At 39.0% G+C, this 14,859-nt stretch overlaps 1 protein-coding gene across 3 annotated transcripts in view; it reads left to right on the top strand.

Moving 5' to 3' along the window:
• LOC139166919 (uncharacterized) overlaps positions 1-14,859 on the top strand; it is a 49,961-nt gene that overhangs the window by 17,695 nt on the left and 17,407 nt on the right. For 2 of the 3 annotated variants that reach the window (XM_070751155.1, XM_070751156.1), the window contains exons 4-6: positions 2,365-2,427; positions 6,672-6,749; positions 13,191-13,271. In XM_070751155.1, the coding sequence (XP_070607256.1) occupies positions 2,365-2,427; positions 6,672-6,749; positions 13,191-13,271 (222 nt within the window). Of the gene's footprint in view, positions 1-2,364; positions 2,428-2,508; positions 2,614-6,671; positions 6,750-13,190; positions 13,272-14,859 lie in introns of all 3 variants that reach the window. The other variant, XM_070751154.1, reaches the window with a different exon arrangement.

Genomic DNA, 14,859 nt, shown 5'->3' with positions numbered 1-14,859 from the left:
CGAAAAGAGAAATTGTCTCTTCCTTGAAGCTAGCCGAACAAGACCATTTAAATCTTAGCAAAACAACCATTTTCTAGTGTTTCCCTAAAATTTAGTAAAAACAGCTTGTTAGAAAAGAGTCTAGCTTGTGTGATCAAAAACCTGATCAATAATGAGACTCAAGAAGGATTAAGTGTTCAGTGGTACCTCTACTTAAGAACGCCTCTACTTAAGAACTTTGGTAGATAAGAACCCAGTGTTCAAGATTTTTTTGCCTCTACTTAAGAACCATTTTCTACTTAAGAATCCGAGCCCGGAAAAATTTCCCAGGAAATTTGAGAGAGGCAGGAAGGTCTGTCCAGTTTCCTGCCATTCCCCCTTTAATCCCTTATTTAATCCTTTAACATATTTAAATGTTCGGATCATGTCCCCCCCTTTTCCTTCTGTCCTCCAGACTATACAGATTGAGTTCATTAAGTCTTTCCTGATACGTTTTATGCTTAAGACCTTCCACCATTTCATAGCCCGTCTTGGGACCCGTTCAATTTTATCAATATCTTTTTGTAGGTGAGGTCTCCAGATTATGGTGATCTTTCAGAATTGACTTGTAGAACCTTCTGTTTCTTATGGTTTCTGCCCACCCTTCTATATTTGACAATCTGGGTATGCTCCAAATCCCTTGGGAAGCAGTGTTTCCTGGTGAGCCCTTGGAAGCGTGCCTTTTCTGCCATTATATGAAAATTTTGTGTCCAAGATATCATTACATGCTGTATGTTCATTAGTTTGGATACATTTTCTTGCTATGAGTAGATGCCAAGTGTATGAAATAAATAGAAAACTATTTTTTCTGAAGAAAATGTGATGCAGTTCATTAATTACTATCTCCCCTCCCCTGTTACTATCTACAAGTATAGTGCCTTGAACTACATTAACAAGATCTTTAATACAAAGGCTTTCTCTATGTTTGTAGAATATAATAGTTATTTCCATTTATGAATGTATCCTGCTAAGGATCCTTTTTTCCTATAATTTTTATAAAAAATATGCAGTCAAATATTTTGGTTTTTATTTTCTGCTAAGCTCCAGTGTGAAGGAAAAAGTAGAATTACAGGCTAGTTTATCTTGTTATGCCAATACAGTAGTTATTCATACATTTTAAGAAATGGTTTGCTTTGTATATCTACAATTCTGAAACAATTAAAAAATAGCAAAATAGAATAAGTATTCAAGTCTATTTGCTGAAGATAGCAGTCACAAAGATTAGAAAAATGAATATGAGTGTTTTACTCATTTCTCTACTCAATATATACTGCTCAAAAAAATGAAGGGATCACTCAAATAACACACCCTAGATCTGGATGAATGAAATATTCTCATTGAATATTTCATTTGCACAACAGCACGTGAAATTGATTGTCAATCAGTGTTGCTTCCTAAGTGGACAGTTTGATTTCACAGAAGTTTGAATTACTTGGAGTTATATTATATTGTTTAAGTGTTCCCTTTATTTTTTTGAGCAGTGTATTTCAATGACTCTTATAATTATTTTTTAAAAAGATGAACATTTGCCATCTGATGGCTGATTTTGACTTGGATATTTTGTAAATTTTCAAGTATTAGGCTATGTGTGTCATGGATATAAATAACAAACAAGTAGTCAAAATCTAGTAAGGTATGGTAAATTTAAAAAGTTTAATCCATTAAAATGTAAATTGTGATTAATTGAAGGAAATTACAGACACTATCTACAGTTCTTGCCCATACAACATGTTCCTCTTCAATGCTCTTTCTCTATCCCATAAATCATACATTAGATTTTATTATTTGTTGTAACATAAAAAAAAGATATTAGGTCAGTGCAGTACTTCTCAAAATTGGCAACTAGCTGACTTGGGATTTTTGGTACTTGACGTCCACATTTTTTAAAATTATCATCCCCATCCCCATATTTTCTTATGAGATATTATTTTTTCCGTAATAGCCACATGCAATTAACTGATAAACTTGTGTTTTATTATGTAATGTGCATTCCAGCGAGCAGTTAGCCACCTGCCTAGCTCAATTTACACTATATCAGATCAAATTATCCTTTATTACTTATAAGTGCTAGTAAGCAAGCAAATACAATTTATCTGGGTGCTTATAAATCTCTTCTATTTATGTACTATATTATTTATTTTCTTTGCAGAATTATTTCCTTTTACATGACTCTCAAAATGCCTTTCTTCATTACTATTCAATGTAGCTTTTATACAGGTTTATTGGAAATTACTCCAAAATTCATACAATTATAATACAGTATTTTTACAATTTGCAAAAGTATTATTTAAAAAAAAAAAATTTTAAGAGTGAGTCTTCATAGTTTATATTTATGTTTTATTTTAGATGTTCCTGACCATTTTACTTATCAGATGTTGGTATTAAATCAAATTCTACAATCACTGAAGGGTAAATATGGATTCTATTGAATAAATTGTTAGATAATTTGTGTAATCAGAATTAGTCAGTCTTTATTTTTGAAATTTACAGCTCAAAGTGCACACAGGGACAATTCGCAAAGCTCAGTCAATGAACAGACAAAAATATCTGTAAAAGAACTGGAACACATATTAAATGAGCAAAACAAAGAGACTGGTACATCTTTTGCTTTCTTTTGTATAATAAATGTATTCTTAGATCTGAGTTTATTCTGTAGTAAAATCAAATGGTTCCCCAAAGATTATAAACTAGGATTTCATTAAAATATATATCAGCCATAAGTTATATTTTGACAAGCAATTCAGATTAAAGGGCTAGAAAGTTCATTTTTATGCAGTACATTGAATTTCAGGACTAAATAAAATATTTCTGATTTTATTTTGACCAGTTAGTTAGATTGATGCCATTGAGTTTGGTTCAATTCTTGCTTGGCTCTGTGGACAAATGATCAACATCTCAACAGGCTTCTATTTGAAAGGATGTCCAGTAATCTCTTTAATTCGGACAATAACACTAATTTTTTCCATTGTCTCTCTCTTGTATTTCTCTTCATTTTACCAAACTTTTTTTTCAAGCCCATCATCTGGTCATATCACATGGCCAAAGTATGAGTTTCTGTTTGCCATTCACCACCTCAAGGGAGCGGTCAAGCTTTATTTTGTCAAGATTGATTGGTTGGTTGTCCTTGCAGTCCATGATATTCTTAGTAATTGTTTCCAAATCCATAAGTCAAATGCATTCATCTTCCTCTTGTTCTTCCTTAGTCACCAACCTTAAAGATCATACATTACCACTGAAAAGGTCATTACTTTAACTATTCTGATTGTATTATCATTGAAATATCCTTATCTCCATGATCTTGAATGAATTTGTCATGACATTCTTCTGCAGGACTAATGACCTCTTTATTTCTCCAACACACTGCCCCTTCTTAGGCTAAGAAAACAAAACTGTTTGTCATCTTTATTTCTTTACCCTCAAATGTAAGTTCAGGAAGTATACTTTGGTATTATTATTTGACATTATCTTCAACAGTTATTTTTGTCTTAACATGGATTTCACATTTTATTTTATTTTTTAAATTCATAATGAGCTTTTCTATTTTAAGCTAAAAAGGTTGTGTCATCTACATACTGTATAGGAAAGCAAATTCCTCCAATCTTCAGTTTTTATTTCAGGTGATACCTCTTCCAATTATTTATTTTATTTTATTTTATTTATTTATTCAATTTTTATGCCGCCCTTCTCCGTAGACTCAGGGCGGCTTACAACATGTTAGCAATAGCACTTTTTAACAGAGCCAGAATGTTGCCCCCACAATTTGGGTCCTCATTTTACCCACCTCGGAAGGATGGAAGGCTGAGTCAACCTTGAACCAGTGATGAGATTTGAACCACTGACCTACAGATCTACAGTCAGCTTCAGTGGCCTGCAGTACAGCACTCTACCTGCTGTGCCACCCCAGCACAGTTTTATAGGGATCACAAAGTATCCCTCTCAAATAAGATTAAACACCACTCAATTGGAGAGAGACTGGTCAAAACTGTGCTTGGTTTTGTTCAACTTCCCAATCTGGGCTTGGTAGTAAATCACTAATGTTTTGATGCTTGACAACTTAACTCAGCTCCCACATTGGCAAAGCTTGGGTAGAAATAATCATAACTTCAGACAAGAATAAAGTTACACACCACACTCCTACTGTGAATGCAAAAGAAAGAGACTTTTATCCTCTCAGAAGTTTAAACATGAGACTTCTTCCTTCTACTTTAATGGGTACTTAGCACCATGTTTGGAGATTTTGAAATCAAATAACGTTCTACATTTAAATAGCAGCAACTACCTCTGGAGAAATCTTGGCCCCTGGGCCAGATAAATTTGAGAGCAATTAGAGCTGGGGTGGCGGAGCAGGTAGAGTGCTGTACTGCAGGCCACTGAAGCTGACTGTAGATCTGAAGGTCAGCGGTTCAAATCTCATCAATGGCTCAAGGTTGACTCAGCCTTCCATCCTGGAATCTTTGGTGTATGGTTTTTTTCCCCCTGACCTATATTGAAGGGCTGAGACCTGAGTGAAACTTCTAGAGACCTCAGAAACTAGTGGAATCTCAAACCTTGCAGGTGCTTCAATAGGCTGCCATAGTCAGTAATAATGAGGACCCGGATTGTGGGGGCAATAGCCTAGCTCTGTTTAAAAAGTGCTGTTACTAACATGTTGTAAGCCGCCCTGAGTCTAAGGAGAAAGCATAAAAATTGAATAAATAAATAAATAAATCATGCTGCCAAGAGATCTCATGTTCCCTCCTTTCAGATCCAAGAAAAATGGTCTAAACTGAGAGGTTGCCTCTATAGAACCACTATTGCTCTCACAGCGGGTGATATTATTTCCATCTACAAGAAGGAAAATATTCTTCTGGTGTCCCTCAGCTATTTTTGAAGCCTGTCTCATGTCATTCTTCAGTCAATGGCCATGTTCTTTGCAAGATCTAGAACAAAGCTTTGTGGAATAAATAAACTGGCAATGTGCATATTCTATTGCCTCTTTATAGGTATATCCACCAATTTTGCAAATGCCTGGGCTAAATTCCATTTAATTATTCAAGAGTTTTAAAAGAGTCCCATGTGCCTAATATTTTCATATTTACTAGCTGGTCTACTTCTTGTTTTCCCTAATTTTTGAGCAGAATCAGTTCCTGAGTATATTCTCTGCTTACAAATGTTTGTCAGTTTATAATCCCATTTGTAAAGGGTTTTAATGTCGTCTTTCCATCTTTCTTTAATCTTCTATGCCTTAGGTTTCTTTCATTATTTCTTCCTAACTTTACTATAAATTTTCCTCTGATTTTTCAGTTCTTAATAAGAAAATTCATTTTCTTTTCTTTTTGCGTGTGATATATTTCTCTATTGGCTGAGGTTGAGTGAAATGTATTTGTTTGACATTGAAAGACTGTGTTTTTAATTATTGTATGCCATTTTCGTTGGCCAGGGCTTTCATCTTCGGCCTTTTCCTGGCTACCATGATAGCTATTTCTGAAAGCCACTTGGATCTATTCCTTTTTAACATTCTGAGAATATATTTTTCTGCTTTGATATTCAAGATATTGATATCTTTTTCTTTTTTTCTTTCACCTCCTCTATAGCTTTCTTCACAAAGTAAGGGTACTAAACCTATTCCTTGCTTCGTCCTTACATTCCAAATGGTAGTATCTTGCTGGTATACCTATGTACTGTATAAAATAATTCTTATTTCACAACCTGAACTTTGAATTGTCCTGTCTAAATACACTGCATTCTCTGTTTTACTATTTTATAGGCTTCCTAATTTAGATGTAGCACATCCTATTATGTCCAATTGTAAAATTTGTACAGTGATACCTTGTCTTACAAACTTAATTCATTCCTACTAAGATGAAAAGTTCGTAAGACGAAGCAATTTCCCCCATAGGAATCAATGTAAAAGCAAATAATGCGTGCAAGCCCCATCCCAAAAGTCACCCCTTTTGCCTTGCGCTGCTGGGAATCCCCGCCTCCAGATTTTTGTTGATAGCTGAAGCGCGGGGATTCCCTTGAGGCTCCCCTCACTGGGAAACCCCACCTCCAGACTTTCGTTGTCAGCTGAAGTGCGGGAATTCCCCTGAGGCTGGAATCCCTTTATTTTTGCCGGCGCTTCTTTGAATCTCAGAGAGGGGAGCCTCAGGGGAATCCCCACGCTTCGGCTGACAATGGAAGTCTGGAGGTGGGGTTTCCCAGCGAGGGAAGTCTCAGGGGAAACCTCGCACTTCAGCTGACAACGGAAGTCCAGAGGCAGGGCATCCCAGCGGCGGCAAGGTGAAAATAGTTCGGAAGAAGAGGCAAAAAAATCTTAAGCACTGGTTTCATATCATGAAAAGTTTGTATGAAGAGGGGTTCGTAAGACGAGGTATCACTGTACTTGTTTCTGCTGCATATACTTTTTGAGTAGACCTGCTTAGGGTTGTACTGCTAAATTCTTATATATTAAGATACCTTTTAAGATTGAAATATTTGTCTACGATATTTTTAGAATGTTTGAATAGTACCTGGTATACTCTTGTGTAGAAAGTAATATTTTAAAATTATTTATTCTTATAGGACAGTTGATAGCAGTTGATGTTTATTTAACTAATATTTTCATTCTTACTGAATTTAGTCAAAAGTAAAAATAAATGTTAATTTAACCTTTGATATTTTGAAAATTGAAGACCAGAAGCCTTTGTTATCTAGCGAGGAAATGCAATCAGTAATGAAAAGTATTCTTCAGGAATTAAAGAAATATACAGGTAAATATTATTGCACAATCTAATATTATAGCTAATGGCATATTCTTTCTTACTATACGTAACATATTAGATAGCAGGGGTTGTCCAAATGATGAAGAAAAAGTCTATAAAACATTATTTGTTTTGATGGTGAAGATGCTCCAACGATACTTCACCAGAAGAGCCCTTCACTCCACCACTCGAAACAGAATACCCTACGAAACTAGACTTACAATCCTGGGTCTAGAAAGCTTAGAACTATGACGCCTTAAACATGATCTAAGTATTGCCCACAAGATCATATGCTGCAACATCCTGCCTGTCAACAACTACTTCAGCTTCAACCGCAATAACACAAGAGCACGCAACAGGTTCAAACTTAATATCAACCGCTCCAAACTTGACTGTAAAAAATATGACTTTAGCAATCGAGTTGTTGAAGCGTGGAACTCATTACCAGACTCCATGATGTCAACCCCCAACATTTTTTCCTTAGACTTTCCACGGTTAACTTCTCCAGATTCCTTAGAGGTCAGTAAGGGGTGAGCATAAGTGCACTAGTGTGCCTTCCGTCCCCTGTTCAATTGTTTCTCCTATATTTATATATCTTTTCTCTATATCCTTCCTCTACTCTTCATTGATGTATTCTATTCTCATATCTCTTCTTCTATCCCTTCCCTGATATTTACTACTACACGTTTTTATTCTCCTTAACTTTCAATTTGTATTGGACAAAATAAATAAATAAATGCTAAGATTATTATTACTTGTATATTTCCAAATGAGCTGTGGTAATTCAATTAATATTTAATAGTAATTTCTTGGCTTGTCGTTTTATTTTAAGCCAGTAAGTAAACATTTGGATACTGAGCACTGTTTTCTGTTCAGTTTGCCATGGTTTGCAGTTGTTACTTGAAGCCTGGCTTATCTAGTTAGAGCTATTGTCTACTTAATACAGCTGTTCTCTGCTTCAATTTGGAATTATTATTATTTTTTTCATTTGAGGTAGGGCATTGCGTCTTTTCAAAATCTGCCTCCGATATGAAGTTTAGGAGCTCTGCCAAGCTGCAAGGCATCACCACAGCAACTGCAGTGCTTGTTTGTGTAAAATGCTTTGAGGTGTGGAAGAAAAGGGGGGGAGGTTATAGAAATCAGTGAACAAATCAGAGTTACCTTTGCAATCAGACCACATATATCATCTCATTTGTAGCTTTTCGGATAGGTGGTGAGATCATGGCAAGAGAAAGAGATAAACTATTTCTTGTTTGTATTTTCCCTCCTCTCAGTTATTATCCAGACCGATTTTCTGTAGTGACACTGACAACAATTCTTTTGGTTTTTTTTCATCATTTTCAATAATAACCTCATTCTCCTATATTTGGTTTGCTTATCCAATTTCCCTGTTTTATTTCCCAAACATTATTTCTCATTTCCACAACAGTAAATACTTCCTAAGTTTTCAATTGTATTGGGTTACTTTGCATTTAGACCACTTTTCTAATTAATGTTTCTGTCCTACAGTTGTAATTGTTCAGTAACCAGATTTAATAGCTGTATATTATTTTGTTCTTTCTTCACGTCTTTGGCCCTTACAAGCAGTATTTCAAGCACCGTACTGCTTTGTCAATTAATAGGTAACCTATATGGTATACAAATTAAATTTAAATTAGACAGTGTTATCTGAGATTCGGGATGCATAAGCTGGGAGCAGATGTCAATCACATTACGTTGCCGTTATATATATTTTTTATTTTGCAGTTTATTTTGTATTGCGAAATACTTTAATCCTAAATTAAGTGTCACTATTGCAAAATCAATAGTCATATAAATTGATTAAAAATAAATGAATAATGCTCATTAAAATTTATTGAAAGCGTCGGGAAATGGAAAAGTGTTCAAAGTTAAAAGTTGATTAGAGCAAACTAAAGTGTACTGGAAACAGCCCACACTGAATTCTAATAAATGTACTTCATGCACTTATAAATTTTCCATTTATTTCATCCCATTTCAACAAAGAACAAAGTATTGTAGGCAGTTTAGTAACCCATTTTAAAGAAGAGTGATTCAAGATCTACTTCACCCATGTCTATGAAATGTGAACAATTCATGCCCTTGTGATTGACTAGCTATTCAAAATACTTTATATCATTCTGCAGAAAAGCAAAATAAATATTATTAGGCAATCTGTGTTTTTCCATGTTGGATAATGGGAAAAAATCACATTTCAAAATGAAGCAACTACTCTCCTGCGCCTGACCTTAAGACAAGCGGGATAACCTACACAGTTTAGAGCAGGGGTCAGGAACCTTTTTGGCTAAGAGAGCCGTAAACGCCACATATTTTGAAATATAATTCCGCGAGAGCCGTACGTATCTCCCTTTCTCTCTTTCTTTCTCTCTCTCTTTCTCTCCCCCTCTCTTTGTCTCTTTCTATCTCTTTCTCTCCCTCCCTCTATCTTTCTCTTTTTATCTCTCTCTTTCTCTTTCTCTTTCTCTCTCTCTCTTTCTCCCCCTTCTCTCTGAAGTGGGGAGGGCCGGGTTGGCACCAAGGGAGCTCGAGACGGGGTGCAAAAGCAAACTACTCTGCTGGCCCAGGCCCACATCGGAAGGAAGGAAGGAAGGAATGGTAAAAGGGGCGATCAAGAGAGGAATGGGTGAATGAATGGACGGAGGGTGGGAAGGAAGGAAGGAAAGAGGGAAGGGACAGGAACAGAGGAAGGGTGCAAAGAAAGCAAGGAAAGGTGTGAAAGGGGAGAGTAAGAGAAGAAGGAGTGAAAGAAGGGAATGAGGGAGGAAACAAGGGAGGAAGGAGAAGGAAAGCAAGAAATGGAGGGAGGGAAGGAAGGAAAGAAAGAAAGAAAGAAAGAAAGAAAGGGGGAAGGGACAGGAACAGAGGAAGGAAGCAAGGAAACTTATGAAAGGGGAGAGTAAGAGAGGAAGGACTGAAGGAAGGGAGGGAGGGAAGAAGGTAGGAAGGAGAAAGAAAAGAAGAAATAGAGGAAGGGAAGGTAAAAGAGAGAAAGAAAAAGAGCAAGAAAGAAAGCAAGAAAGAGAGAAAGAAAGAATGAAAGAGAAATAAAAATAGAGAGGGGGAATGAAAGAAATGGAAGGAGGGAAGGAAGGAGAGAAAGAAAGAGAAAGAAAGAAAGCAAGAGAAAGAAAAAAGAATGAAAGAGCAAGAGAGCAAGAGAGAAAGAGAAAGAGAGAAAGAAAGAAAGAAAGAAAGAAAGAAAGAAAGAAAGAAAGAAAGGCAACTTCAAAGAAAGGCTCACTGAGCATCTCTCACTCTCTCTCTCTTTCTATCCCTCTTTCTTTCTCTCTCTTCCTTTCTATCTCTCCTCTTCCTTTCTCTCTCCTCTCTCTCCCCCTCTCTTTCTACCCTCCTTTCTCTTCCTTCCTTCTCTCCCTCCCTCCCCTCCCTCCCTCCTTCCTTCCTCTCCATTTCTCTTTCCCTCCCTCTCTTTCCCTTTTCTTTCTTTTGGTCCACTTCTCTCTCTCTCCGCTTCTCCACTTGCCTCCCCCTCGCGCCTCGCCCTTCCCACCCGGCCACCCGCGCGCGCTTACCAGCAGCAGGAATTCAAGTAAGCCCAAAAGAAGCCATTGGCTCCGGGCGGCGTTCATGGCCCCCCCGAACCCCCAGCCCAGCTGGAGCTCCCTCTCACCGCCGCCATTTCCCTGCGACTGCCTGCGGCCGCTGCAGCCCCCCCCTCCCACCGGGCCACAAAGGACATTTGCCGCCGACGCCAGTGAAGCTTCAGCTGGGCGGGGCGCTGCTGGTACTTCCCTCCTGGGGCTCCCGCTCGCAGCTGTCCCCCGGCTTCTGCTCGATGCCGCGGTTTTCGGCGCTGTCCTGCTGTGCCCCAAAGACGGAAGGCGGGAAAAAGGCGAGAAGAATGGAGCTCTCCTTCTTCCTGCCTTCCGTCTTTGGGGCCCAGCAGGACAGCGCCGAAAACCGTGGCATCGAGCAGGAGCCAGGGGACAGCTGCGAGCGGGAGCTCAGTGCTAGGAGCCCTGTCTGCGAGCCAGATACGGCCATCAAAAGAGCCATATCTGGCTCGCGAGCCATAGGTTCCCGACCCCTGGTTTAGAGCAATGATGGTTAACCTTTTCGGTACTGAGTGCTGAAATGCCTGGTGCACCAGTTGCGGCCCTATCTGGACCGGGACTCACTGCTCACAGTCACTCATGCCCTCATCACCTCGAGGTTCGACTACTGTAATGCTCTCTACATGGGGCTACCTTTGAAAAGTGTTCGGAAACTTCAGATCGTGCAGAATGCAGCTGCAAGAGCAATCATGGGTTTCCCTAGTTATGCCCATGTTACACCAACACTCCGCAGTCTGCATTGGTTGCCGATCAATTTCCAGTCACAATTCAAAGTGTTGGTTATGACCTATAAAGCCCTTCATGGCATCGGACCGGAATATCTCCGGGACCGCCTTCTGCCGCATGAATCTCAGCGACCGGTTAGGTCCCACAGAGTTGGCCTTCTCCGGGTCCCGTCGACTAAACAATGTCATTTGGCGGGACCCAGGAGAAGAGCCTTCTCTGTGGCGGCCCCGACCCTCTGGAACCAGCTCCCCCCAGATATCAGAGTTGCCCCCATCCTCCTTGCCTTTCGCAAGCTCCTTAAAACCCACCTCTGTCGTCAGGCATGGGGGAATTGAATTTTTTCCCTTCCCCCTAGGCTTATAGAATTTATACATGGTATGCTTGTTTGTATGATTGGTCTCTTAAATTGGGGGTTTTTAGATTATTTTTAATATTAGATTTGTTACATTGTCTTCTTTATTGTTGTTAGCCGCCCCGAGTCTTCGGAGAGGGGTGGCATACAAATCTAATAAATAATTATAATAATAATAATAATAATAATAATAATAATAATAATAATGATGATGATGATGATGAGCATGCTTGTGTGCACCAGAGTGCCAGACCCTGGAAGAGAGCAGCTAGCTGGTGCACATGTGCGCAGTGACCAGCTGCTATTCTGGGTTCCAGCAGGCTACTTTCTTCTGGGTTCCGGCACGTGCTTGCACACCAGCCAGCTGGTCTTCGCGCATTAGAACCCAGAAGAAAGCAGTTAGTGGGTGCACATGTTTGCCAGAGCAGCTATCCAGCATGTATGCACGTGATGGAACCCAGAAGAGCAGCATACCATAAGATCGCCATCACATGTCGAGAATAAAGTTACTATTCCATGCCTCCCTTCCAAATGATCTTAACTATAAACCAAGGCTTTCCCATGGAGTTCCTGGTGTTCTCTTAGCTTAGTTGTTTGGTTACTCTTACAAAATATTTTTTATGATATCTCAAAAGAAATAAAGCTGAGCACTATCCACTATTTGCTGATTATTTATGGGACTGCCTCCTCCCTCCTCCCTCTTTACAGCCAGTAAGGGCCCACAGAGTTGGCTTTCTCCAGGTCCCATCCGCCCAACAATGTTGGTTGGCGGGACCTTGGGGAAGAGCCTTCTCCGGGCCGGCTCCGACCCTGTGGAATCAAGTGCCTCCAGAAATTCTGCCCCCTACCGATCTTCCGGAAAGCCGTTAAGACCTGGCTTTTCCGGCAGGCCTGGAATTAGATTGACTACTGTGTGTGTATGGTTCTTTTAAAGTTGTTATTTATCGTTATTAGTGATTTTATTATGTATTTGTGATTGTATTTTAATATTATTGTATTTATCACATTTGTTAGCCGCTTTGAGACTGCTTCAGAATGAGCAGCATATAAAATAAATAAACAAACAAACAAACAAATAAATGTTTATTTCTTTCAACGGCTATGCTAGAACAAAATGAGACAGTCAGTTTGGTATAGTAATTAAAGCATCAGGCTAAAAACCAGGAAACCATGACTTCTAGTTCCATATTAGCATTATTAGCTGGGTAACCTTGGACCAGTCACTGTCTCTCAACTCTAGGAAGAAGGAGGCAACTGCAAACCACTTTTGAAAAACCTTGCTAAGAAAACTGTAGGGCAGTGGTTCTCAACCTTTCCAATGCCGCGACCCCTTAATACAGTTCCTCGTGTTGTGGTGACCCCCAACCATAAGTCTAGCACCAATTCTCCCAACAGAGCTTTAAGCTGATTGGCAGGAAGGTCAGAGGGACATCCCTATTGTAAACGCCTGATTGGTCGGATTGTAAAAATGTGTTCCAAGTCACATGAATATAAGATTTATTTCCTATCATCATGGGAAATTTGTCTTTTTCCATATTCTTAGGCGACCCCTGCGAAACAGTTGTTCCACCCCCAAAGTGGTCCCGACCCCCAGGTTGAGAACCACTGCTGTAGGGACTTGCCTAGGCAGTCACCAGGAGTCAATCAACACTGACTTGAAGGCATATCAATCAGTCAATCAATTGGTCAATCAATTAATAAGTCAATCATAGTGACTTTCATAGTGACGTAATGTGGTAATTAAACGAATCACAATTTCATCTCTTGTTAATGCTAAAGTTCAGAATACTCCACCAGCTGTTGAAGGCAAGACACGGATGCTTGTGGAACAGTTTCCGACAAAAGAATCTCAAGGTCCAGGTAAACTCATTTTACAGTTGCTGCTGAATAGATTTCTAATAATGCTCAGTAGTTAAATGTTGTCATGTTATTCCCATAAAGTAATTAGGGTTGGGGCTGGGGTTGGTTAATCAAACCAAAGAAGTGCAAGGGGTGTTTAAAAAAGGAAAGATGTCCATGGTCACATAATTGAACATACTTTGTTATACATGGAACACACATAAAAAAGGGGCAGGGCTTTGATTGTACATTGGCAGCTGCCATCTTTTTGGATCCACCACAATGGCTTTGCCTCTTTGTTTAGTTTCAAGTTTCAAGTTTTATTGGATTTATATGCCGCCCCTCTCCGAAAACTCGAGGCAGCTAACAACAATCATGAACAATATACAATAAAATCCAATACTTTGATCAACCATCATTTCAATGGGAATTGTGGGAAGTTTCAAAATATGCTGTACACAGCTAAATATATTGCATCTGCTGCACTCATATGAACTTTGTTAGTTCATAGTAAATCTACAATTTTTTCTGAAGTAGCTCAAGATTCTTTTCTATAAATGTTGCATGCATGACCCGAAGGGACAGATTTTATTTATTTATTTATTTATTTATTTATTTATGTATGTATGTATGTATCTATCTATCTATCTATCTATCTATCTATCTATCTATCTATCTATCTATTTATTTATTTATTTATTGGATTTTTATGCCGCCCCTCTCCGTAGACTCGGGGCGGCTAACAACAATGATAAAAACAGCATGTAACAATCCAATCCAATACTAAAATAACTAAAAAACCTCTTATTATAAAAACCAAACATACATACAGACATACCATGCGTAAATTGTAAAGCCTAGGGGGAAAGAATATCTCAGTTCCCCCATGCCTGATGGCAGAGGTGGGTTTTAAGAAGTTTACGAAAGGCGAGGAGGGTGGGGGCAATTCTAATCTCTGGGGGGAGTTGGTTCCAAAGGGCCGGGGCCGCCACAGAGAAGGCTCTTCCCCTGGGTCCTGCCAAATGACATTGTTTAGTTGACGGGACCCGGAGAAAGCCCACTCTGTGGGACCTAACTAGTCGCTGGGATTCGTGCAGCAGAAGGCGGTCCCTGAGATAATCTGCAATACAATGCGACAACACTACTCTTGTCATTTAATAAAAGTAGTGAGAACCACAGGCCCAAGGGTTATCTTTATAAGCACATGCAGGAAACGGGAAAGCCCTCAAAGTAGCATGGCCATGTTTTGAAATATCTATCCCAAATGTCCACATTGATATGTCTGAGTCCCATCTAAGACATTGCTTTTGTCCCATGTTTCAAATAATTTCACTATAGAAACTCCACAACCAAATAGTTGGCAGAAGCACTATAAAGAACCAAACTTCAGAACTGAAAAATACACCCTCTAAATCTTTTGTCGTGGGGGAATACAGTGGTACCTCTACTTAAGAACTTAATTCATTCCGTGACCAGGTTCTTAAGCAGAAGCAATTTTTCCCAAAGGAATCAATGTAAAAGCAAATAATGCATGCAAACCCATTAGGAAAGAAATAAAAGCTAGGAATTTGGGTAGGATGACGAGGAAGAAGAAGAGGAGGACAGTCGC

The sequence above is a fragment of the Erythrolamprus reginae genome, chromosome 4 (assembly GCF_031021105.1).
Source record: "Erythrolamprus reginae isolate rEryReg1 chromosome 4, rEryReg1.hap1, whole genome shotgun sequence".
In the NCBI taxonomy this organism is placed as follows: Eukaryota; Metazoa; Chordata; class Lepidosauria; order Squamata; family Dipsadidae; genus Erythrolamprus; species Erythrolamprus reginae.
The sequence above is the reverse complement of the archived record's forward strand: the minus strand, read 5'-3'. Positions and strand labels throughout refer to the sequence as shown.